Source organism: Arvicanthis niloticus, chromosome 3 (genome assembly GCF_011762505.2).
Source record: "Arvicanthis niloticus isolate mArvNil1 chromosome 3, mArvNil1.pat.X, whole genome shotgun sequence".
Classification (NCBI taxonomy): Eukaryota; Metazoa; Chordata; class Mammalia; order Rodentia; family Muridae; genus Arvicanthis; species Arvicanthis niloticus.
Window position 1 is genome coordinate 136,000,913 of NC_047660.1, and position 26,663 is coordinate 136,027,575.

A 26,663-nucleotide genomic window follows, 5' to 3' on the forward strand; every position below is an offset into this window, starting at 1 on the left:
CCATGTCAAGAAATTTAGCTAATATATATGATTAAATTTCTAGGGTATAAGCTGTAGTTCCTAACAGAAAGCAGTGCTCACACATTATCCAATATGGTAGTTTAGGGTTTGATTTTTACTTCAAATTTTTCAGAAACCTGAAAATTTTCTAAGAAAGTCCTTAATACTAGACAAAATTATATGCTGGTAAAAGAAAACGAAAACCAACCAACTAAACAAACAAACAAAATCACAAAAGAACAAATTATTCTCATTAATTTATGCAAATAGTCCTAGTGAAGGAAGTGCAGTTGCTGTTTCTTGGTCTCCATGTGTAAACTGATATAACCACAGAAGCAGTAAGATAATGAGACTGGTGATTAAATAGAAATATAGATATTCTAGACCATGTCAACATTGCCTCTAATTATACTAAAATAATTTACCTAAATTTAACAGGCAAGGCACATGAAACAAAATGCCAACATTTCAAAATTCTTCACAAATGTCAAGCCACTCCAATGCTAGATCGACAAATATAGGCTGCACTTAGATTAAGATCTTCTCAGGAAAGATGTAGTAATTTCTTAATATTTATTTGAAGGGAGCTCAATATAACATAACAAAACACACCTACTACTAGTGCATTACATTTAATGTGAAATATTACTGAGTGAATGAATGTAGAATAAATTTTCCACAAGAGGAAAATCACTCTTAATCAATACTTTAATACTAAACATTATAGTTGTATTTACTCATCAAAATATCAATTGACATGTTAAAGAAAGCAAAGTCAGTCACATTTACTCACAATTTTTGCTGTATGGTTTATTTTTTAATACAATGTGAATCTGAGAATTCAAAAATACCAACAACAACAAAAAAAAAAGAATCATAGAATAAAGGCAATCACTGTAGTCTAACCTGTGATCATGATGTTAGAGCGGCTTTACAGAGTTTCTCAGAATAACTCAGATGCATGCAAGTCCTATATATGCAATATTTTCTCTGTCCCTGGGCAACCCTTAGACATTAGGGCATCTACAAAGATCATCACTCAAGGGGATAACTTAGCCTATTGATCCCACAATAACTTAGCCTATTGATCCCACTGCCCCAGAGAGCTGAGAAAAGAAAAAGCAACCGCTGTGTTTGGGTACTAGATGGTCATGGCTTCACCTGATACTCTCAAAAAGTTAATAGGAGTGTGCTTTAACCAAGGAACTTAGAGTTTTATCAAACAAGAAATGATCTCTTCCTAATTGGGGTACCTTTTGTATGTTTAAAATATAATGAATAATGCATATTTATACTATAGAACTGCACTATTAGTGCAAGTAACACTTGAATTCAATAGTCTTCCACATGTGACTATGACCCCAGGTGTTAAAATTACTTGAATTCTTTCATAAAATTTAAGTTTTCTGTTTCAAATGAAAAATTATCTACATAGTATTACTGTTTTCCAGTATATAAAAGTATATTCTATCATATAATAAACAGCCAAACCTAGCCACCCTATGGGAACAAAAATGACAGATACTTGAGGAGAATAAGGATCCTTCATTTGTGGACACTGATGGTGATAATGATGATGATGACGACATCATCCATTTCCACAAATGCGAGATCTTTTTTCATCATCTTGTTGACTAAGGAAAGTGAAGCCACCAAGCTTAGTAAGAACTCATCTCTTCCCTTTCCCTTGATAACTTTCACCATTTAATTGCAATCAAAACAGCAAGAAATGAATAGAAGGGGAAACCCCTGGTGAGGAACAGAGAGCAGAGGCCCAGACTCCCTGTCCCATGAAGGTTTCCAGGTCTTGACTGATAAAAGACAGATTTTCTACTAAATGAAGTTATGAAGATTTAAAAAAAATAGGGTATTATGCCTTCTAATTGATAGACCAAGATTATGTGATTCAAAATGACGTAGAGATTTTCCATTTTTTTTTATGATTAAAAGATGTACAGAAGGTTGGGTACGTATCTCCATTGGTAGCGCGCCTGTCTGGCGTACAGGAAGGTCTAGGTTCCATGCCAAGCATGGATAAAAACGGGTGTGGTTGTATAAGACTATAACCTCAGCACACAGCACTATTGTTTAACAGCAGAATCAGACTATGAATTGTTCTTTAGCACATAAGAGTCAGAACTAACAGCCAAAACTTAAGGCAAAGTGTTTAGTTATGTTCTAACCTAGAGGTAGAACAAAATGCTGATCAGTAATTTTCTGATTAGGATAATCATTTGGCTTAAACACTAGTGATGTGAAGAAAGTTGTACAAGAATGAAACAACACAGGAATCACAAGCACCTGTATTTCTTACTTCCCAACGTCCTCCCACTGAGCACATGTGCCAAACTCATGTTCGTTGTACTGGAAAGGAACATTGGTCCTTAAAATTTGTCAATGAAAATAAATCCAAATACCTTTCAAGTGTATATTGAATTCTAGATAGGGTCTTTGGCTTTAAAGCTTTCAGGAAGATAGCTGCAATCAGATCTATGTATCTCAAAAGCTCTGGAGAGATTTGTGACCCAGATGATGAATCATGACGTAAGTATCTTCCTGCAGACCTTACAGTGTTGTGGGGCTATTTCTCGACTTTGCTACTACAAAAAGGGAAACATTTCCCTTTTAGTGCATTTAAAGTCAAAAGCAAGTTGTAGAAATCAATGTTACATTGCTTTTCTTTATTCAGACTAATAAATAAAATAATGTTTTCAGATTAACAGGTTTGAATGGAGACTGAAAGATTATATTATCTAAATTGCCACTCAATACACTAGTCTGCTTACCACATTCAAGTGTTTGTATCTCTTACTCCACAAACAATAATCTCTTTATATCTTCACAAAACTATGTGAATTTTTTCTTATGCTAAAATCAGTGGTTTTATAGTTTACATTTATTTGCCCTTCATTATACTAAATGTCATGGTTGAAAAATTTAACCCTTCAAATAAATAATGAAAAACATTCCTTGTTGCATAAAAATATTTCTCAAACTTGACTTCCGGTCAAAGTGTTTAAGGTTACCCCCACCTTTATTTCTGGTCTGTTTATGTTTTATGTGTCAGAGCATCATTTTCTCATTTTTGTTCCAACAATGGAATGCTTGGTGAGTAGGCATGGAGACCTGAGTGTAATCCCAAGCACCTCAGGAACAGGAGCAATGCTTCATGCCTCCAATCCCAACCCTTGCCATGTGGAAGCCAGCTGATCAAAATTCAAGTTCATTCTCCTGGCTACACAGTGAACCTGAGATCAGAAAGGGATACGTGAATCTGGGAATACTCAATGGAGGGGTAGAGTTGGGGAGAATACACTTCACTAAATAAAATAGAACATTAACTCTGTAGTTGCTGGTTCTGAATATCTATTGTCTATACATTAAACAATCACAGTTGATTTTACTGTTGGGCCATTTTTTTTTTTATTACCCATGACACTTAAGATCAACTTCTAAAACTTTGTATGGATAATAATGCAATATTTGGATTTTCTATATCTTTCTTTGGCAGTTTACAATATCTACCTAAATTTTAATGTAGAATACAACCTAACCGCTCATTTGTGTCTGTTTATCTATAATTGTACCTAATTGTCATCTCTTCCAGCTTTCAATAATCTACAAATTTGATTAACATTATTTAAGTATTCACTCTAAAATCCCAAGAAACAGGTTAAATGAAGACAGCTCCTATGCAATCTTACAGTACAGCATACGGCTGCTGGATAACATATAACATGTTCACACGTATTGTGAACGAGCCATATTAATTCTTCTTTTTAATTAGGGTACAATAAAAACATATTAATTAGTAGTAGCTACCGATGTGAATTACTCTAATATAGCCAAATTACTTTGACAAATAGGAAAAGCACATGTCTTATTTGCACTTTATTAGTAAGAATACTGATTGACTGTCTCTTACCTTTCTTCCTGCTGAAAGCGCGGTTCATGATGCAGAGCCTCTCGATTGCTCAGCTCCGTAATACCCAGGACCCTGTTAAAAAAACATAAAGGAAGCATTGATGACCAGCCTCTTCTGTTTGGCGATTGTTCTGTTTGCTTTTTTGAAAAAATGCCTTGGTATGTAACCCAGGCTGGTTCAAATTCAGAATAATTTTCCTGCCACAACCTCACAAATGCTGGGGTTACATATGCATCACCACACCCAGCTCTCAGTGCATTTTAAATTACAAAGCATTTAAAAGGTGTTAAATACTCAACTTGCAATAGTCTACTAAGTCACCAAAGGCAATGACTAATGATAAACTTAAATCCCTAATGTAATGAGGGACAGAGTTAAGTGCAATATGTCAGCTAAAATTCCTCCAAGGCATGCATATTGCTTAATATATTTATCTGTAAATTTAAGGAAGAAGATTATTTTTCTTCTGAACTTGTTGGAAATCAAAGCAGTCAAGTTTGTATTTCTTCTTAACAACAAAGATAGATAGGAAAAAACTTATTATGTTTTTAAAAGCAAAATCATTTTATAAATACATTTACACATACAGCAACTTGTCTAAGGTACTATTTGTTCTTCAAAACAGGCTATCCATCTCAGACATTTCATTTATTTGTTCAGATAATGTTTTCATGTAAAAATTATTTCTATTTACCATCTCAGACATACCACAAAATAACAGTTTATGGGGAAGTTAATGTTAGAATCTCTATTTGAAGGTACATGGGAGTGTTAATTTTTTGATGAATATGGAAGGAATCTTCTCCTTAAGAGGGTAGACATTCTTTCTTTTTCACTCATTAATTGATTTATTTACTTATTCACTTTACAGCCTTATAGCAGCTTCTCTCCCTCCTCTTCTCCCAGCCCCACCCTCATACTCCCTCTCCCATTCTCCTATCCCCTTTTCCTCAGAGAAGGGGAGGCTTTCCATGGGCACCAACCCACACTAGTACATCAAATCACAGCAGGACTAACTGCCTCTTCTCCCAGACAAGGCAGCTTAGCTACTAGAAAGGGATCCAAAAGTAGGCAACAGAGTCACAGAAATCCCCCACTTGAACATCTGCTACATATGTGTGCAGGCCTAGGTCTAGTCCATGCCTGTTCTTTGGTTAGTGGCTCAGTGTCTGATAGCCTGCACTGGCATAGGTTAGTTTACTCTGTAGGTCTTCTTGTAATGTCCTTGATCACTCTGGATCCCTCAATCCTTCCCCCTACTCTTCCACAAAACTCTGGGGTATTCTGCCTATTGTTTGGCTGTGGGTCTCTGCATCTGTTTTTGTCAGCTGCTGGATGAAGTCTCAGAAGACAATGGATAACTTAAATGTGGTTCATTTACACAATGAAATACTTCTCAGCTATTAAATTTGCAGGCTAAAAGACGGAACTAGAAAATATCCTGAATGAGGTAACCCCTGACCCAGAAAGACATGCATGGTATGTATTCACTTATGAATGGATAGTAGGTAGAGTAAAACCTGGTTACAATCCACAGACCCAAAGATGCTAAGTAAAAAGGGACAACTTGAGAATCTCAGAAGGGGAAAAAGAATAGACATCTGAAGTATATAAAGGGAGGGAACTGTGTGGAAGAGGAGTAGGGAGAAGAATAGGCAGGAATCAGGAGTAGGAAGGAAGGAAGGCTGGGAAAGAGAATAGAAATTAGTATGGAGGTGTGATCTCTGGGACCAGGGAAGCTTCTGGGTGTCTATGGGGTTGACCCTAGCTAAGACCTCTACCAGAGGGGTATATAGAGCCTAAAGAGGCTACCTCGTGTAGCCAGGCAAGACTTTCAATAGAGAGAGGGGAACACCATCTCACCCACAAAACCTCCAATCTAAAATTTGTCCTGCCTACAAGAAGTGCTAAGATGGAAATGGAGCAGAGATCGAGGCAATGGCCAACCAATGACTGGCAGAAGTTGAGACCCACCTCAAGAGAGAGAGCCAATTCCTGATGCTATTAATGATATTCTTCTATGCTTGTAGACAGGAGCCTAGGGTAAGTGTCTTCTAAGGCAACATTCTTAAACTGATATTGCATAGGCCTTCATTTTAGAAGGACTATAGTGCTGCCTCAATATTCTTTCACAGTTTGCACTATTATTTTATCATTACTTCAATCATATGAAGTTAAAATACCTGATTAATAATTTGCTTCCATAGCAATCCTTACTCACAGAAATCATTGAATGAGAAGTCATGAGCTTAACTGAAGATCCTAGCTCTGTGTACCATTGTCTTTCAAATGATAAGAGAAGAAGGCAATTCAAGGGGGAAAGTTTTTCCTTAGCCTGTTCACTGATGCCCAAAACGCAGCTAGCAAAAGCAAAAGACCAAGAGCCAACTATGAGCACAGTCATATCTGAACCATCTCTCTTGAAACCAAGATATAAAACTAACACAGAAAGTCTAGAGGTACCTGTATAATAGTACCCATTACATAGAAGTGAACAGCAAGGAGATAAACTAATTTCTAACAGAATTACGTTAGTAAGAAATTTCTCACTTTATCAGTGGAGAATGAGTAAAGTCAAAATTAAAGCTTATACTTTAAAATGAAGACCTGTCAGAATTAAACTGTTCCCAAGAAAATTCTTATTTTTAATGTATACTCAAGAATATATTAAAGATATATTCAAGAGTGCAAAAAAGACAATAAAGCAAAAAAATCCAAAATAAAGAAAAAATTAATGAAAACTGTCTCAGAAGAAGAAAGATGTTAGGTATCTGAGGAGTGCATTTGAATCTACTCTCATGTGAAGAAACAAAGGCAAAAATCAAAGAATTGTTAATTAGAGATAAATATATATTTCCAACATTTTAGAAATTAATGGCAGATAAGAAATTACAATGGAAAAGAGAGTGGAACTTAAAATATAGGCATAGAAATTAGACTAAAATAGAGAAAGAAAAGCCATAAAGATGAAAAAGAGGTTGAGGAGGAGGAAGAGAAGAGGAAGAAGAGGAGGAAGAAGAGAAAGGACTTTGGAGTAAGAGACACAGAGATAGAGAGAGATAAAGAGAGATAGAGATAGAGAGAGATAAAGAGAGAGAGACAGAGAGAGAGAGAGAGAGAGAGAGAGAGAGAGAGAGAGAGAGAGAGAGAGAGAAGAAAATCTGAACTGTAGGAAAACTTCAAGTAGCCAAGTACTTCCTGAAGTCAGAGAGGTGAGGAGGGGAGGCAATACTGAAGGGAGAAAGGTTGAGAATTTTGCAAATCTGGTGAAAGCTATAGACCCACAGACCCAAGAAGCTCAACAAACCCTAAATGTATGCAACAATAGAAAGACTGCACCATGGTGCATTTCTGCTTAAATCTTCCAGTGGAAAAATGAATTCAAAAGCATCCAATGAGAAGAAGGGAGCAGGGAAAACATAATAGATGGGTGGGAGGGATTGGGGAGGGCAGAGGAGAGAAACATAGAACATGGACGTTAGATCTAATTAGACTCTTTTTATCTTATGTTTACTTTACAACCTGTAAACACCAGATGGAATACAAAGCATACTTTATATTTAATTTACTTTATAAGTGAAATACTTACAGCCATCTAAAGTTAACCAACATTGCTAATATAAACACCATAGTCAGGTATTATAGAAACTAGATGTAGATTTAATATGAAAACTCATAAAATGGTTCTGGGTTTCACTTTTATCCTTGTGATTCCATTTGGAATCAATGTTCCAGGAACTGTTTTGAAGTATTAAAAGTGGGTGAATGAGTCACAAACTGATTAAAACATACGTGGCATCAACAGGTTTAAGTAATTTATTAAAATCTTGTCGTTTACAAAAACATGGTAATTCATGTGGTCAATATTCAGTTATAGATTAAAAGGTAAATTTGGTGAAATAAAAACAAAAGGGTATTTTGTGAATAATAAAGATACATTTAAATTGTATTCTCAGGCCTTTTATACATTTGTGAAAATGCAAGTCTGTCAGGCAGTTGTTAAAGAATGCCAGGCAATCTTAAATTCTGAATTAACTCTACTCTCCAAAGTGATCCAAGAGAACACTGGAACTATTGGAACCTGCTACTGTGTGAAGGATAATAGCTTCCTAAGACCTGTTAGCACAACACTGGTAGTTTGATGCTTGCCTTGATTTACTTAGCGTGTGCTATAAAGGCTCTTTGCTGAAATCCTCCAATAGTAAGAGATGTTCTAACATGTTCTGCAAAAATTATGGGGACACAGAAAGGACTAAGAGAAACATACGGGTTCTCTGTTTAATGAATCAAACAGAAAAATGATAACATGCACCCTATCCTTTGGGGCACTTAAATTCATGAAATTAAAAGGCTTAATTAATTTTGATAACAGGATTTTGGTTTGGGATATCAGAAGTCATTTCTGCAGCTATAGCACTATCATTGTATAGTCAGAACTTGGCCCAATGCTGTCATAAAAGTTTTGTAGCTATCCAATGACAAGAACATGCTATTTCTAATCTGATATCAGTTGGGAGGGGCATCCACCACTCATACTTCAGGTGAGGACATTCATAGGTCCATGCATCCTTAGGACCAGAAAGTGACACAAGGTCAGAGCAGCTTTTTTTTATGTCAATATAAATTTAATCCTTATATTAGTACTTCATTGTTATCCTGAGCTAAACTTCTCAGGCTCTGGCCATGTTTCAGCAGTCACATGTTGAGCCTTTCCTTATGATTCTTTCCACTGTCAACCAAACTGGTTTCTTTCTGAGGTTTTCATTACAAAGTTGTGTCCTTAATGAAAGAGTCAGCTACCTTTCTCTAAAATAAGATTATTACACAGAAAATAATGATACTAAGAAAAATATTCTCAAAGACTAATGAAATATTTAGTATAGTTATTTATACTGAAACAAATATTTATGGCCTACTTGACTTGTGTAGATTGTGGAAGATGGAAGAACTTAAATGTGATGTTCCTTTTTGAACCACAAACTTTGAAGTTCTTTTCAGAAATGCCACATGATACTTTATTTTTTCTCAATTTAATAAAAGCATCTTATCATAATGAACTCACAAAAACATGGCAGAGCTTCAGAATGACCATTATAACCTTATAGAAATTCCCTTAGATGTAAAGAACTTGGGTCTGTGCAAAAGTTTGAGATTGCCTTTTTGCTAGTTTTTAAAACATTGCTAGAAAACATATTTTATCCAACTTATATGGGTGTCCAAAATAATGGAATTCATTTCCCTGAGATGGAATCAAGGCATAGAATCAACGAAGTCTTCATATATGCATAGAGGGAAGCCATGCTTTTCTGACAGTTGGGAACAAAGCAGTATTGGTCAGGCCTGCACCCAGCACCACTTGGACATAGTGAACAATACCTTCTGCTTCTGCCATTGCTACCATGACCACTTTCCTTTCAACGTCAGTGTGAACATGGTAAGCTGAAATAAGGCAATTTTTTACTTTGCTTACTTATTAATACTTCAATTATAACTGATAAATTATTTCTCCTTAGAAATCCCTTCATCGGCTCACCACATACTTGGAAAAAATTTTACTTGACCCTGGGCCTGTGATTCAGGCAGCAAACCAAATGTCAAGAAATTCTTCCTTCTCTTCCTTCCTTCCTTCCTTCCTTCCTTCCTTTGCTACTTTTTTCCTTTCTCTTTTTCTTTCTTTCTTTTTAAAAAATTATTTATTAGTAGTAATTAGTGTGAGAATGATCATTTAAAATAAAGCTCACAGGAACAATTTTTATTTTTTCAAAGTATTTCTTATTTTCTTTTGTGACTACATGAGAAATGGTAGCAATTAAAACGTTGGGAAGTTAGGCACAGAAAAATCAAAGGTTGCTACAGTTCAAGTAAATACAAAGATATTGAGAAGGAAATCTATACCAGGTAGTCTGCCTGAAAGTCATATTTAAGATACTAAGTTTTTTTTTTTGTTTTTTGTTTTTTTTTTTACTTTTATTCTTTTTACAACCTAGGCATTGCGTACCTCCTGGTCTACCCTCCTACAGTTCCTTAACCCAATCCTCTTCCCCCATTTCCAAGAGGACTTTCATCTGCCTTCCCCTGCTAGGCATCTCCACCCTCTGGGGCTTCAAGTCTCTCCAGGGTTAGACACATCTTCCACTGAGGCTGGACCAGGCAGTCCTCTGCTGTATATGTGTCAGGTGTTGGGGGAGGAGGGGGAGGTTGGACCAGCTCATGTATGCTGCCTGGTTGGTGGTGCAGTGTTTGAGAGATTTCAGGGGTCCAGGTTAGTTGAGCCTGCCAGGTTGCCTCCTCCTAATCTTCTTCTGGTCTTTCCCTAATTCAACCATAAGAGTCCCTGACTTCATTCCAATGGCTGGGTGTAAGTATATGCATCTGACTCAGTCAGCTGCTTTTTGGGCCTCTCAAGGGATAGACATGGTAGGCTCATGTTTGTAAGCACACCATAGCATCAGTACTAGTGTCAAGCCTTGGAATCTCCCCTTGAGCTGGATATTAATTTGGGCCTGTCACTGGACCTCCTTTCTCTCAGTCTCTTCATTTTTGTCCCTGCAGTTCTTTTAGACAGGAACAATTCTGGGTCAGAGTTTTTGATTGTGGGATAACAGCTCCAACCCTCCACTTGATGCCCTGTCCTTCTACTGGAGGTGGACTCTACAGGTTCCCTCTCCCCACTGTAGGGCATTTCATTTGAGGTCCCTCCCTTTGAGTCCTAAGAGTCTTTCACCTCCCAGGTCTCTGGTATTTTCTAGTGATTCTTCCTACCTCTCACCCACCTAGGTTGCATATTTTCATTCATTCTGCTGGCCCTCAGGGCTTCTCTCCTGTCTTCCCTCCCCATACCTGATCATGTTCCCCCTTTCCCCTTCCCTTCCCCTCTCCTGCTCAGGTTCCTACCACACAGCTAATATCAGGTTAAATGGAGAGATACTTAAAGCAATCCCACTAAAATCAGGGACAAAACAAGGATGCCCACTCTCACTGTGTCTATTCAACATAGTACTAGAAGTTCTAGCTCGAACAATTAGACAACAAAAAGAGATCTTCCTTCTCTTTCAAGTCCAAATACAGCAAATACCATTTCCCAGGTGGATTAATGGGGTTAAGGATTCTTGCTTTGTACTCAGAAAAAATTTCAAGCCTGAAAACTCCTATTCTGAAACAATTATGCCCAGGTTTCAACTGAAAAACATCTGCTACCTCGTCTTACTCATATTTCATTAATCTCTCTTTGGCCAAGGATGTGAGGATGTGGGACTCACCCATAATCCCATCATCCCCAGCATTTCCTTCTAGGACTGCTGATGTGAATACGAAACATTCTCAGATCTGCCTCTCAAGTCACAGCTTTTTGTTCCTCAGCCTACCCTGTACCCTGCACCCTGCATCCTGTACCCTGCAACCTGTACCCCAGTTTTTCCACCTTCTTTATATTTGCTCACATTGTGACTGACTTGTTACCCCTGTCATGTTCGTCCTCCCCTAGATAAATAATTACCTCAACACCCTCTTTTTAACCTAAGGCTAGATTTCTTTTTCACATAACTAATCATTTGAACATGTTTAGAAAACTGTCTGGCAACAAACCTCAACCTACTCTTTGAACTAATTTGAAAAATCTTCCTTTTAGGACATTCAATCAAACAATGCGACCATTTTATTCTTGGACTAATAAGTATGCTCATAGCTCTATCTACAACAAGCCAGGAAATGAATTAGAAAATGGTGCTTCAGAAAAACACATGAAACTAAATGCTAACAGTTTGCTCTTTTTTCAACCTTACCATGTAGTAAATATCTTTACAAAATATTAGTTGGATTCAAAGCCATAGGAATTGTTTGTTAAAACAGTACAAAATCTATGGATATGAACAACATGCATTTACAAAATTTGCTCAAAATATTTAACAGTTCTAAAACGTGTTATTTTGAAAATATATTCAAGATAAATAAATGAAGTTTATTTATTTATCAGTATTCAGTACAAGAGTCCAAGAGACCCCTGAGCTGAAACTGACCTTAAAGCCTCTTGTCTGAGAACTAGCTTTCATGGTACCAGAAGAGACTATACTCACTTCCAAATTAGGGAAATTATCAAAGCCTAGCCAGCTATGACACCTATGAACCACATCAATAGCCATTATGACATAATAACCGTATGGAACAATAGTAGCAAGCATACTCTGGAGGTACCAATGACCCTATTGGACTTAAGATCCACACAACATAGGGAAATCACACAATACTAAAAAACTAGCTAACTACTCAGTGCAGGTAGGAGAAGCTACAACTGTCACTTTACTAAACCATTCTAATCCCTACTCACAATCTATTTGTCTTTATCTCCACAGATGACTATAGTCTCCTCAAGGAAAATTACCTTTGCAACAGATGGAGAACACTAAAGAGAACCATAAATAATCAAATGTAGCATAGTGGAGCCTAGTCCCACTGGATATATCCACAAGACACTACTGAACAATAAGGCTTAGGGAACACTGCAGATGAGGGGTAGGAATATTTTAAGAGCCAGAGGATCAGCAAATTTGCTGTGAAATTGTGTCTCCCAGTAATTTCAGAAACCACACTCATGAAGTCTTACCAACATAACTACCCAAACATGAGTCAAACAAGTACAATACTAATGGATATGCCAATGTGAAAGGAAATATCCCACAAGGTCTTAACTCTACACAAAGAATTATAGGCAACTAGGAAATGCTAAGATTATTTTGTTCCCCCTTCTAAGTAGGACTGAAACATTCACACTTTAGTCTTCCTTCCTCTTGAGCTTCATATAGTCTGTGAGTTGTATTGTGGTTATTCCAAGCTTTTTTCCTGATATCCACATATGATGAGTACATACCATGTGTATTCTCTGATGACTGGGTTACCTCACTCAGGATGATATTTTCTAGTTCTTTCCATTTGCCTAAGAATTTCACAAAGTCATTGTTTTTAATAGCTGAGTTGTACTCCATTATATAAATGTACCACGTTTCCTGTATCCATTCCTCCTTTGAAGGACATCTGGGTTCTTTCCAGCTTCTGGCTATTATAAATAAGGCTGCTATGAGCACAGTGCAGCATGTGTCCTTGTTATATGTTGGGGCATCTTCTGGGTATATGCCCAGGAGTGGTATAGCTGGGTTTTCAGTTCATGCTATGTCCAATTTTCTGAGGAACCACCAGACTGATTTCCAGAGTAGCTGTAACAGCCTGCAATCCCACCAACAATGGAGGAGTGTTCCTCTTTCTCCACATCCTCACCAGAATCTGCTGTCATCTGAGTTTTTGATCTTAGCCATTCTGATTGGTGTGAAGTGGAATCTCAGGGTTGTTTTGATTTGCATTTCCCTGATGACTAAGGATGTTGAACATTTCCTTAGATGTTCTCTGCCATTTGAGATTTCTCAGTTGAGAATTCTTTGTTTAGCTCTGTACTTCATTTTTTAAAAGGGTTATTTGGTTCTCTAGAGTCTTACTTCCTGAGTTTTTTGTATATATTGGATCTTAGCCCTCTATCAGATATAGGATTGGTAAAGATCTTTTCACAATCTATATGTTGCTGTTTTGTCAGAAGGTAGAGGGAAAGAGGGACTTAAGAGAGAGGACAAAGAAGGAAAAAGGGTGACAGGATCCGGTGTGGGAGGTGACAGGGGTGATATACAGAAGGTCAGGAAATTGAACAACAGTGGGGAGTGGGGAACTGCAGGTAGCCACCACAAAGTCCCAAGATGCCAGGAAAGCAAGAGGCTCCCAAGACCCAACAGGGATGACATTAGCTGAAATACCGAACAAAGGGAAGAGAGATCATGTAGAGACCATACCCAGAGGTTAGGCAAGGCTCCCTGTTGAGGGATGGGGTCACTCACCCATCTCAAAAATTTTAACCTAGAATTGCTTCTGTGAAAAAAAAAATGCAGGGACAAAGAGAGGAGCAGAGACCAAAGCAAAGGTGATCCAAAGACTGCCCCACCTGGGGATCCATACCATATGCAGCGTCCAAGCTCAGACACTATTGCTGATGCCAAGACGTGCATGCTGACAGAAGCCTGATATAGCTGTCTCCTGAGAGGCTCTGTCAGATACTGACCAATATAGATGCAGATGCTTGCAGCCAACCATCAGACTGAACACAGAGACCCCAGTGGAGGAGTTGGGGGAAGGACTGAAGGAGCTGAAGGAGTTTGCATCCCCATAGGAAGAACAATAATATCAACAAACCAGACCTACCAGAGATCCCAGGGACTAAACCACCAACCAAGGAGTATGTACGAACAGAGCACCAGCTCCAGCTGCATATGTAGCAGAAAATAGCTTTATCTGGCATCAATGCGATGGGAGGGCCTTGGTCCTGTGGAAGCTTGATGTCCCAGCATAGAGAATGTTAGGGCGGTGAAGCAGAGTGGGTGGGTGGGTGGACGAGGCAGCGCCCTCATAGAAGCAAGGGTGATGTGATGGGTGTTTGTGGAAGGGAAACCAGGAAGGGGGATAACATTTGAAATGTAAAATAAATAAAATGATGAATAAAATAAAGAAATGCCAAGAGCAAGAGAAATAGTCTTCTCAGGAAGAGCACAACAATTAGGAGATATATATATATATATATATATATATATATATATATATATATATATATATACAGAGATTGACCAGGCTGTGTTTAGGAATACACACATGCACGCACACACACACACACACACACACACACACACAAACACACATAGATACTCACAGACACACGAATACACAGAGTAATTCATGTAAAAGGAGGCCATGAATTTGAAAGACAGCAACAAAGAAAGATATATAAGACAGTGCAGGGTGAGAAAAGGTAAGAGAAAATGATATAATTATAAATTCAAAACAAATAAAAGTAATAATTAAAAATAAAATAAAAAATTAGTCTGTCCTTATAAATATATCACATATTAAAATACAAACATACAAGTAAAAACAATGAACTTGAAGAACTTGGTTCTAGAAAATGAACTAGTCAGGACAGCAGTGGTGACTCTGACTTAAGAAATCCTCCACTAAAGGAACATGTTCGAACCATAGAGATGTGGAATGTAGTCGGAATGAGCAGCCAGTTGGCGGCTCTGTTTTCAAACAAATGTTTCATTCAATTTAAGTAAATGTTATAGTTGTCCTAGCCTTATTAAGAGGATAACAACTGACTACAAAGAATTAGAGTGATGTGCTTTATTTAAGCTTAACATTTTATTGAAATAAATCCCAAAAAGAAAAAGAAAATTAGAGTGTATCAACATTTGATATACTATAAAATTAATAGGAATTTAAAAACCATTTTTATTTTATATTTTAATGCGACTGATTTAATTTTTATTTTTCCATTATCTCATATCCATCAAATGAGGTTTTTAAGTAGATTTAAAAGATGCATTTCATGTTTCTAATAAAACCTTTTTTTAAGAGTATCAAGGATACGTTCTCTAACAAATTATAAAGAGATCACTCTGTAGCCTGTGATAATGTATCAGTTTTATTGGCATCTTTACTTATTTATTGATAGTTTTAAAAATTTTTTTTAGGAGCTGGGAATGTATTTCTAAGGTTAAATTGTGCCTACAATGCACAAGATTCAAGGTTGGGTCCCTAATAATATATACAGACAAATACACACAAATATATATACACAAATACACACACACATACACACACATGTCTATATATGCGCACATTCATACATGTATTAGGTACTTTATATCAACAAATCTAAAGAAATAAAAAATGTATTTGTGACTAAGAAAAGCATAAGTTACTAATAAGTGAACCAGATATAGCATTTTGAAAAGCATCAGTTAAGAAAGTCCTAGTGGATAGCAACCTATACCTGGAGAAATTAAAGAATCACTGCATTTAACTGAGAATTTAAAAATTCTTGTTCTTTAAAACTGGAGAGGGTGGGGAGGTGGGAATGGACGAGTGGGTGGGGGCACATCCTCATAGAAGCAGGAGGAGGGGGGATAGGATGGGGGGGTTCCTGGGTGGGGGTGAAATGGGGAAAGGGGATCACATCTGAAATGTAAATAAAATATCCAATAAAAAAAGAAAGGAAAAAAAACTGGAGAGACAAACTAGAACAATATACTAAGAATCCACTTTAAAAAAAAAAAAAAAAAAAAAAAAACAAAACAGGGAGGCAGAGGCAGGCGGATTTCTAAGTTCAAGGCCAGCCTGGTCTACAGAGTGAGTTCCAGGACAGCCAGGGCTACACAGAGAAACCCTGTTTTGAAAAAAACAAAACAAAACAAAAAAGGAAAACAGTACTAATATAGAAAATGGACAAATGATAAAAATCTTCAATTTATGGTCATATAAACTGAGCATCTTGAAACAAATAAGCAGATGCTACTGGTATCAGAAAGTGCAAATTTAAACTACCTTAACTCTCACAGACTTAACAGGCAATGTATTCATTCTACCACTGGTGTTGAAAAAAAAAGAAAGATTGTGACAAATGGTTTTACTTCAATCAAATCATCATTTGAACTTCAAATCAACAGTTACCAGTGAGATCGTGTGCATTGCCAAAGATTCCCACCATCCATTTTAAACAGGAATGTGGGCTACTGGTTTCACATTCGAGAACAAATTTCTTCAGTTAATTCTAAAGAACAACTAGAGTGAAGCATAACTGAGGCACAACAGTTGTTTTCAATCATTGTTATTGACAATCTCTCATTAGAACGGCTTATTTGAAGAACAATCTACATAGACAAATTTACTATTCATACGCATATAAATCAAAATCTCCATTATATAGTGTGTACTAATATAGAAACAAGTCTGTCTGTGTGTACACAAACAGACTTCACACAGGCCCAAACATGGTATTTGTGAAAAATTTCAACACAGTGTTCAGTATGATACAAAATAGTTGCTATCTAGAAGTCAATCTCAGCAAAGGGAGTAAAAAAATGTTTTCGATGTATATGTAATACTATGCAGTATAGTCACCTTAAAGTAACACAACTGAATGAATGCATAAAAACATTAACAAACCGTAGAAAAAATATGACTTCAACAACTAAGTTGAACCAGATAATTAATTGTAAAATTAAATGCTTATGTACAAACAAATAATTATTTTAATTCCAAAAAATGTACATTGAATAACTGTGACAAACGTGAAGAAAGGGAAAAATGGCACGGAACATCAAAACACTGGAAAAAGTTAGTGACCTCCTACAGTACTAATCAATACTAATTGTTCCAGTGACCTAAGAATAAACACTTCATGGCTGAAGTTTGCTATTCTAACTGATTGGCCCAACAGGGTATCCAAAGTCATGTGATACATTTGAATTGGGATCAGAGCCTGGTCTTTGAAGACAAGAAAAGGCTCTGTTGATGCTAGGGAACCACAGGTGCCAAACCCAAAGCCATCTAGACTAGGACAGGCTCAGCAGCCAAACAGAGACTGCCCTACCTAGGGATCCATCCCTTCTGCAGACACCAAACCCTGACACTATTGCTGATGCCAAGAAGGGCTTGCTGACAGGACCCTGCTATAGCTGTTTCCTGAGCGGCTCTGCCAGATCCTGACCAATACAAATGCAGATGCTTGCAGCCAACCATCAGACTAAGCACAGGGACCCCAATGGAAGGGGAAGAAGTAAAGGAGCTGAAGGGGTTTGCAACCCCATAGGAAAAACAATAATATCAACCAATCAGACCTGCCAGAGCTCCCAGGGACTAAACCACCAATCAAGGAGCACACATGGAGGGACTCATGGGTCTAACTGCATTTGTAGCAGAGGATGGCCTTGTCAGGCATCAATGGCAGGAGAGGCCCTTGGTCCTGTAAAGGCTCAATGCCCCAGTGTGTGGAAATTCGAGGGTTGGGAGGTGGGAGAGGGTGGGTGGGGAGGGGAGCACCCTCATAGAAGCAGGAGGAGGGGCAATGGGCTAGTGGGTTGGGGGTTCGGAGGGGAAACCAGGAAAGGGAATAACATTCGAAATGTTAATAAAATATCTGATAAAAAATATTCTTAAAAAAAAAACAGAAAGAAAGCACATTCTTTTAAAGAAAAACAAATACTGTTTTATTTTATGTTTCTAAAGCTATGCTTGTCCTTTCATTTTATTTTATGATTTTGCTCTCATAATGCAAACCATATGCTGCAATACCCAGCCAGAGCTCATTCCTTTAACACTGCACAAATATGCTCACTCAGCAGGCTAACACACTGACTGAGTACTTAAGCATGTCTTTCATCATTTCTGTGCCAACTCAGGCCAGGTAAAACAAAGCAACAGTGTGTCTTTCTCTGGTATATGTCAAGTTGGTGTTCGATAATAATTGCTAATAAAATTTAATAGAAAGGTAGCTCTTTAGAAAAAATTTAAGAAATCCCCAATTGAAATATATTACTAATAAGTTAAATGTCCATGATCCCTTGTTCTAAGCTAAGGAGTCACACAACTTCACAGGTGAACTGGCAGCCTGTACTACATTACAAACTGAGCAATCTGCCCAGTGGTGCCAGTAAACTTGCTCAGCAAAAGCCAGGAAGTGAGGAGGCATGGTGTTTGTGACATTTAATAATTTTCAGCTGTGAGGCAGATGGCGCCAGCTATGCGAGTTGTACTGAGTGGCAATGAGTAGGCTCCTGAAGCACAAACCTTGTTCTCTGTGGCATCCCTTGCTGTGGTCTATTGAAGAACCTTCTGCACTTTATTGTTTAAGAGCAGTTGCCAACAGAAAGCAGGAGACATCTGCTCCAATGTCCTCTTATTTCTTTTACATTACAGAAAACATTCTGAACAAATGAAACTTGAAGAAAGCAATACTGACTCATCTTGGCCCATTGGGTGCAAAGTTTCAATGCTTCAGAAAAATATAGAACTGAACACATATATAAATAATATCTGTCCATATGAGTTAAAAACAGTACTTCTAAACAGGAAAAACTAGCTCATAAACTGGCACTACAACTAGCTTCTTCCTCAAAGTTCCTTAGTTCAGTTATCAGCTAGAAAATTTCAATAGGAAGGGTTGAGCTGAGGATGGAGCTTAGTAGTTCAGCTTTATGTTTACTGCCTGTGAAGTCCTCTTTTCAATTTTGGTAGTGCATAGCTGTAAACCCTAGTACTCTGGAGATGGAAGCAAGAAGCCCAGGAGGTTCAAGTATCCTTGGCTACACAGTGGGTTTCCAGCCCATACTAGCATATATTGAACTTGTAACAAAACGAACAACTAAAAAAAAAAAAAAAAAGATTTAAGTATCCTATCAATTTAGCTATGCTATACATGTGATGCTCAAATGTTATTCATCAAAAACAATTATGCAGTTGGAGGAAGGGTATAAATCATGCAGGACAAATTGTGTGGACAGGGGGATTATAAAGACACAGGAACCAGAAGTGAAAAAAGAACTCTATTCCTGAGGTGTGGCTGAAGACTCTCACCAGCTAGGCATCAGGAACTAAAACAATATCTTCCTCCTTTCCCAGCTATAAACCTTCCTTTCCTAGGAATCTTGCCAGAAACATCGAGGATGTACCCTTAAATCTTGCTTAATCTACTTGGACCAGGTTCCATCAGATTGCAATCAGATCCAAGAAACCTCCATAGCTACCCTATAATTTAATCAACAAACAGGAAAGAGAGACAAAAGAGAAGAGGGTTCCTTAAGACCCTAAAGAACATTCTAACAGCTCCAAACAACTCTACAATAGTCTGTTGGACTCTAAGATCCAAAACCAGGGGACGCGCTCCCCCAGAGACACTCACGGACTGGATTCACTGCAATAACGTGAGGTTTATTGATGATAAGATGTTAGCCAGTATACTAGGGTTCCTCTATATGCAGACAAGAGGAACCCCGAGCCAAAGCTGGGGGCAGCTTTTATACAGAGCTCACAAGGGCAACCACAAAGGCTGACCTTCTCAGGTCCGGTCTATAGATGACTCAGATCCGCACATTACTTTTATGACAATGAGTGTCTTCTGTTTGCCCAGGTTTATTACAATAAGGGCTCAGTTTCCTGACCACCTCCCATCCTGGGACCCTCTCCTGGAATGTGTCTCCATGCTCTGGGCCTTCCCCACCTGCAGGTGGGTTCTCTACCCTGTGGTCTGAGGAATGTTAATCAGCCTCTCCCTTCCTCTTCTGAATGTTAATCCAGCAAGTGTCCTCTGACTAAGGAATGTACTCCTCCGGGAATGCATCCAGAGGCAGTAAATTCTAAGTTCAAACCAAGACCTGAATATCTCACATTTGGTTCCTACAAGTCACCATTTCAAGGAGGCCAAAATCTCCATATCCATGCTGTATTGAGTGAGCATCTTCTAACTTAGCTTAACTAAATTCTAATTCTGCTTCTCATTGGCTTAATCTGAAATTATTTTCCCCAGTGTGGACAAAAATCTGGCTTTACTCAAGCTGAGGTCTCTAAAAGATTATGGAAAATTCTTTCTCAGGTCAAAGTGGAGGACAGAATGTAGCTGTGACTCCATGCCATCTCCTGCTCTAAATTTGCATGTGTTCCCACACCCTTTTCTGCTCTACACTTGCATATTAAGATCAATATATTATAATTAGACAAACAAATTAAGTCTTAGGAAACGTTGCTAGATTCTCTTTAGAAGGCAGCATGAGTTGCTAATGATAAAACAAATGCTAAAACACCGGCTATAGTAGGGAAATGTAGCACATGATTACAAAATACCTTCCCTAGTATCACTCATGATAACAGGAAAAGGTGCATGTTACACTGCACAATCATATATTGTACATTATTAGTGTGTATAAACGTCACCTCATTCATATTAATAAGTAATCAATGAGTATGTAGCATTGGCAAGGCTTATTAGAATTGGCTAAAAAATAAATGCAGAGCATCAGACAAACACATAGAAAGGGATAAAGGGAAAGATAGCAAACAACTTTTTTAAATATTTGAATGAATGTAAAAATGAATAAACTCTACAATTGCCACTTGAGCTACTAAACTCTGCCTCTTTTAGAATTCAAGAATAAGTTTCACTGAATTTTCTATTAATGTGGCAATAATACATTTTGTCTCTAATTTAATACAATGCTTCTGATGCACTTTTTCCAGGCATGACTCCAAGTCTCTGTATCCTAAGAGCTGCAATGGGAATTGATTTGCATGAGTAGTACACAGTCTCATTGGGAAAATTTGTAGCAAAAATATTACCTTTAATTTCCTAGCCTTATCATTGTGTGACACACTGCGGCGCGTTGCATGGCTAACCAAGAAAGCAATGATGCTTCACAAAGCTCATGTATCTTTATCCTGATATTGTTGTATACTGTTTCGTGCTGTTATGACTAGAACTATATATAATGTATTAATTATTAATCATTCTACACAATTTCTTTAGTGAGTAACATGTATAGATGTATTGAGGAGGCTGTCACTAGAAATTCAAAGTGTACATTGGAAATCCAAACAAATTTATAGAAGAATCAAGGAAAATGAGAACAAAATTTATTAAAAGACACTTCCTATACCTGAGCTTAGGCTTAGGACCTGAAATGCTAAGTGAAATGATAGTTACCATAAGACTAACTAATTTTTGGCAAAGTAAATATTCAGATTCTCTGCAGGGCTGGAGAGAAGGGTGGAGAAGAGATGAACAGTGGTAAAAGCAAGACTTAGGGTTTAGCATGCTTGAGCTGTACACCTGTTCCATGCCAGGGACCTGCTGCTTGCAAGAATATTCCTGTTTACCACAGCTCTCCTCTAAAGCACGTTACAATACTGTCATTTCATGAACACACATCTATGGGGAGTATCACTGCCCCGAGACCCCACATCAAGGAAGAGACATAGCTAAACGTATATCTTCTAGAGACAGGTTAGGAGGTTTTCTGATGTGCTAGCAAACCATAAAGTTTGCTTCTCACAATGTGATTTTCAGGGGAGATAATCTTCTATTTTAAAACCTCTTAACTTTTTGAGTCTTGTGAGGAAACATATTTGAAGGTAATGAAGTAGAAGTAAAATTGATATTGCTAAGGAAGAAATATTTGGTTCTAAATGACTGTAATATAGGAATGGAGAGCAGTATGATACTAAAATGAGATAGAAAATAAGATTATGTCTCAATCACACCCTTTAAACAGTTAATGTTTTTTACAAAAGTATTTTTATTAAAGTTAATAATTGCTGGAGAAAGTGACATGTAAGTATTTGCATACTGAAATAGATAATAAAGCAACTATCTTGGAATCAGTAAAACAAGTACCCTGTCCCAGTGTCTTTCTTGACATCTTTCCATGCTTTTTTTTTTTTTTTTTAATCAACTCCTTGTTCCTCTCCCACGCACTCTGGTATGAGTCTGTGTGTGTGTGTGTGTGTGTGTGTGTGTGTGTGTGTGTGTGTGTTTGTAATTTTGAACACAGACTTGGTAGATGATTACAAGGCATGTTTGTCAGGATGAGGAAGAAATCAACTTAAGCAAAAAGCATCATTTCTTGAATCATTAAACTAGATAGTTCTATCTGAAACCAATGGGACACATCCATCAGCAAATTATTTTGATTACAAATTTGAATTATAAAAATGCCAACGCAAAAACTAGGAAGCAAATATTTAAGATCTGTTTAAAAATTACTTCATATCCTAAAAGTCCTGTCATTCATTATTACATAGGACTCCTGAAAGGACTTTGTAGAATGAATCTATGCTACATAGCACAGGTTGGGATATTCTTAGTAAAATTTATATCCTAGCAGATAATACGGAGAACCTTTTACATCTTGGAACACACAAAAATAGAATTTCAACTACAAAATTACCTGCTTGTAATATGTTTTACCTGCTCATAATGTGTTTTAAAAATCTACCCTATTGTTTGGCTAGTCTTTGGTTTTGTTTGTTTCTTTGTTTCTTTTTATAAGACTTTACAACCACTCTTGGAATTTTTCAAGAAAATAAATGTATTATTAACTATAATCACTGTGCTGCAAAATAGGCCTAGAGCTTCTGGTCCGATCTGCCTGATATTTGTACTCCTGACAAATCATTTCAATATGGAAAGTTCACAAGGCAGGAAGGTCTGATACTGGGGCAGCACCTCAAGGACACACCAGACCTGGATGGAAACAGTGAGTCTCAGAGCTGGCCTGTGCGCTAGAGAGGAAGGCCGAATGCCATTTGGCTCAAAGTTCCCTTTCTATAAGTAAGTGGCTTTTTTTGAATAAAAAGAAACAATAAACAAAAACAAAACAGACACATTTCCATTGCTCACTTCCACTCCAGAGCAACTGTGAGTATTTTTCCAGGATGCATTCTTTTAATTCCACCTTCAATTGTAACTAGAATTCTAACTTCTGGTTTGGAATTTGTTTTAGTTTAAGCTATTTTATTAAGTCTCCTATTAGCAAGCTGTTTTGTACTATTTTGGCTTTTTTCCCCCCTTTGGAAGACCTTGTTACATAACCCAGCTGACTGTAAATTCCTCCTTCTATACAACCTCACAATGCTAGGATCACACAAATATGCCACCCTGCCCTGGCAGGAAAAAGATTTTTTCTTAGAACTATGTATAAATTTATAACATACCTTCTAATAATGCAAGCTGACAAAGTGCTCTTCTGCTGGGATAGTCTACACTAACAGTGGATTACCTTCACCCATTGGGCCTAGATTTATGGTCACTTCTCTCTTTCTTATGGTGAGAGAGCCGTCATTGTGTTTAAGGTTAATTGAAAAGCCATCTGAGTTCTCATTCAGTGTCTACGATATGACAGATGTTGGCTTAGATCAGACATTCAGAGGCATTCAAGAATCAAAAGGCAAAACACCGTGTAAATCACTCAGTCTGACACAAGGAAGGTGCTGGTAGAGAACTAAAATCACACTCAATTTCAAGGCATTTGGATAACTACAGTACTAGCAAGAAAATGCTTCCCCCCTCCCCCCCCGCAAGCCCTTCCACTTGCTCATTCTTGTTTCCTTGGTATGTATATATTCCCACAGAGACTACTAGATAAACCCTGTAGAGAGTAAAAATGTGAATAAACTATGAATGATTAAGATACTGTTATTCTAGCATTTTTAAAAGTGAGAAATTCAGATCTCTAGTTTCCTAAAACCGTTTCCTCATATCTAAATGGTTTCATAAATAATTCTCTTTTATTTCAGTACTGGGAGACAGGTGGCTTGTCAGAGAGAAATATGAAAAAGAAGGAAGATAAAAATCTAATCCTTCAAATAAAAATCTGGAGCTTATAAAATGTTATGAATTACCAAAGTTGTGAATTATCAAAGCAGGTTAGCCATTTCATACTATAAGAACAATGAATTATTAAGAGCTTTTGTTAAAAGTCAAACATCATTATGTAAACTTTGTGAATATCTCCAATAATTCCTACAATGGTGCTATTTGAGTGGGTCCTCTAACTGCTCAGTTACACAAGCAAGGATGTAGAGGCTGAGAAAATCATTTAGAGTAATTACAGTAGTACAAGACTCAGATTCAAGCTCTGATTGTTCTAAGTTTCCAAAAAGCATTTATCAACAAGGCATTACTCAAACAAACAAGACTTACGGTAACTTATATGTTATGTGTTCACTTTTTAAAATAAGGTATTATTAGAAGATGTTTTTATTGGGTTTGTGGTATGGTTTGCCTTTCGAAAAGGAAGACCTGGGTTTTACCCAGAATTCACATACAAACTGGTTACACTTGCACTCTAGGTGCTAGTCAGAGACAAATGGACCTTTCTGACCATCCTGCCTCTTAGATTTGATGTTTGATGAACTTCAAACCCATGAAAGATATTTTCTCAAAATATGGTGAGGACTGCTCCTGAGGAACAGCACAGGAAGCTGTTTCCTCCACAGGTACAAATGCCTGTGCGTGCTCACACACAACACACACACACACACACACACACACTCCCCATTACGATTTTATTCATTCTCTCACACCTCGTTTTATAAAATGCTAAATATGTGCTATGAAAACTAATGATCTTACTTATGGCTCCGTGACTCAAGTAGACTAATAGTATTTGCCTGGCATAAATTAAAAATAAGATACAAGAATAAAAATAACAATGAAAACCAGTTACGCTTTTTGAGGGATAATATATCATATTTATGTAGTAAAACTCTACAATTCAAAAATTCTAAATGAAAGAAAATTAGTTGTGACCTTTAGGTATAAATCTAAAATGTCACCAACCTTTGTTTAATTCTCAGTCCATTATTTTCCTTTCAGCAAAAAAGAATCTATCCTCTGTAATTATTCTTGGAAGAAAAATTATACTGGCATTTTAAAAATAAAAGAACACTCGTATTAGCTTATATTTGATATTTTTCACTCAGATTTCTTAAAAGGCTATTTTTTATGTTTTTGAAAACCAATGGTCTTGAACTGTCAACACATCATTGTAACATCTAATTCAAAATGTCTGTTTGCTCAGTAAACAGAAGCCATTTTAGATCTTTTGTTAATCTTACAAAACTCTCTTGGTCTTGGTCTTATAGTCTCAAGGAAATGAAGTCTAGCATATGCAATAAATATGCTTCTCAGAAAAGCAGAGCCACTCAGTCTCCCACACATGAAGCAGGGTTGTATGTGAGGTGACTCTGAGGCTTCAAGCTGTTCTATTAATGTTCCTTTCTTTTTTTAACTTAGTTTTATAAAAACTACAGCCTTTAAGTTTTTTCTTTCAGATATCTTTCTTGAGGAGTCACTGTTTATATAGTCTCAATACAAATACCCCTAAAAGTGTCACTCTAGATGCCAGGTTATTAATAGAACACAAGTCTATGCAATAGTCTCCTGGTACTGTGGGATTTGAAAACAAGCCAACATGGATCAAATACCAGATTCAAAACAAAAACGGACGAGGTAATCTAGAGATTTACCCTCCTCAGCCTCATCTGCTCCATCTTTAAAAGTTAATCATTTAGTTTTTAGTTATCATTCAATACAAGATCATGTCAATGGCCTTGCAAAGAACTTGGTAAATAATTACCGCTGTGCTGGTTAGGTTTTGTCTGACACAAATCTGGAAAATCTGGAAAGATGAAACCTTAGGTGAGAAACTGCTTCCCCCAGATTTGCCTATGAGTGTGCCTTGGGGACAGTTCTTCAGTTGCTAATTAACATAGGAGAGTCCACCTTCCTTTGGGCAGCAACATCCCTAGATAGGTAAGTCTAAGCTGTATAAGCAAAGTAGCTGAGCAGTGAGGAAGACAGCAACCCAATAAGCAGCGGAACTCCACGTTCTCTGCTTCAGTTCCTACCTCCTGGTTCCTACACTGCTTTTTCAAAGATGGGGTGTGATCAGGAAGAAGTGAAAAATGCTTTCTCTCTATTTTGCTTTTTGTCGGTGTTTTATCACAGCAACAGAGAATATAATTAATACTTCTGCTTGTGTTTACTCTAAGATTTGGGGAAAATGTACTATCCTTCACAGAAATAAATTACTGAAGGATAAAAATATTGTTTTAGTTAGGGTTTTACTGCTGTGAACAGACACCATGACCAAGGCAACTCTTAAAAGGACAGCATTTAATTGGGGCTGCCTTACAGGTTCAGAGTTACAGTCCATTATCATCAAGGCAGGAGCATGGGCAGGCATGCTGCAGGCAGAACTGAGTGTTTAACATCTTAATCTGAAGGCTGCTAGCAGAATACTCACTTCCAGGCAGCCAGAAGTACTGTCTTAAAGCCCATGCTCACGGTAACACACCTATTGCAACAAGGCCACATCTACTC

General features: G+C 37.3%; 1 protein-coding gene across 5 annotated transcripts in view; it reads right to left on the reverse strand.

Annotated features, from left to right (window-relative positions):
- Gulp1 (GULP PTB domain containing engulfment adaptor 1) overlaps positions 1-26,663 on the reverse strand; it is a 263,083-nt gene that overhangs the window by 113,732 nt on the left and 122,688 nt on the right. For all 5 annotated transcript variants that reach the window (XM_076931951.1, XM_076931950.1, XM_076931953.1 and 2 more), the window contains one exon: positions 3,926-3,997. In XM_076931951.1, the coding sequence (XP_076788066.1) occupies positions 3,926-3,953 (28 nt within the window). In that variant the 5' untranslated portion in view covers positions 3,954-3,997. The remainder of the gene's footprint in view (positions 1-3,925; positions 3,998-26,663) is intronic.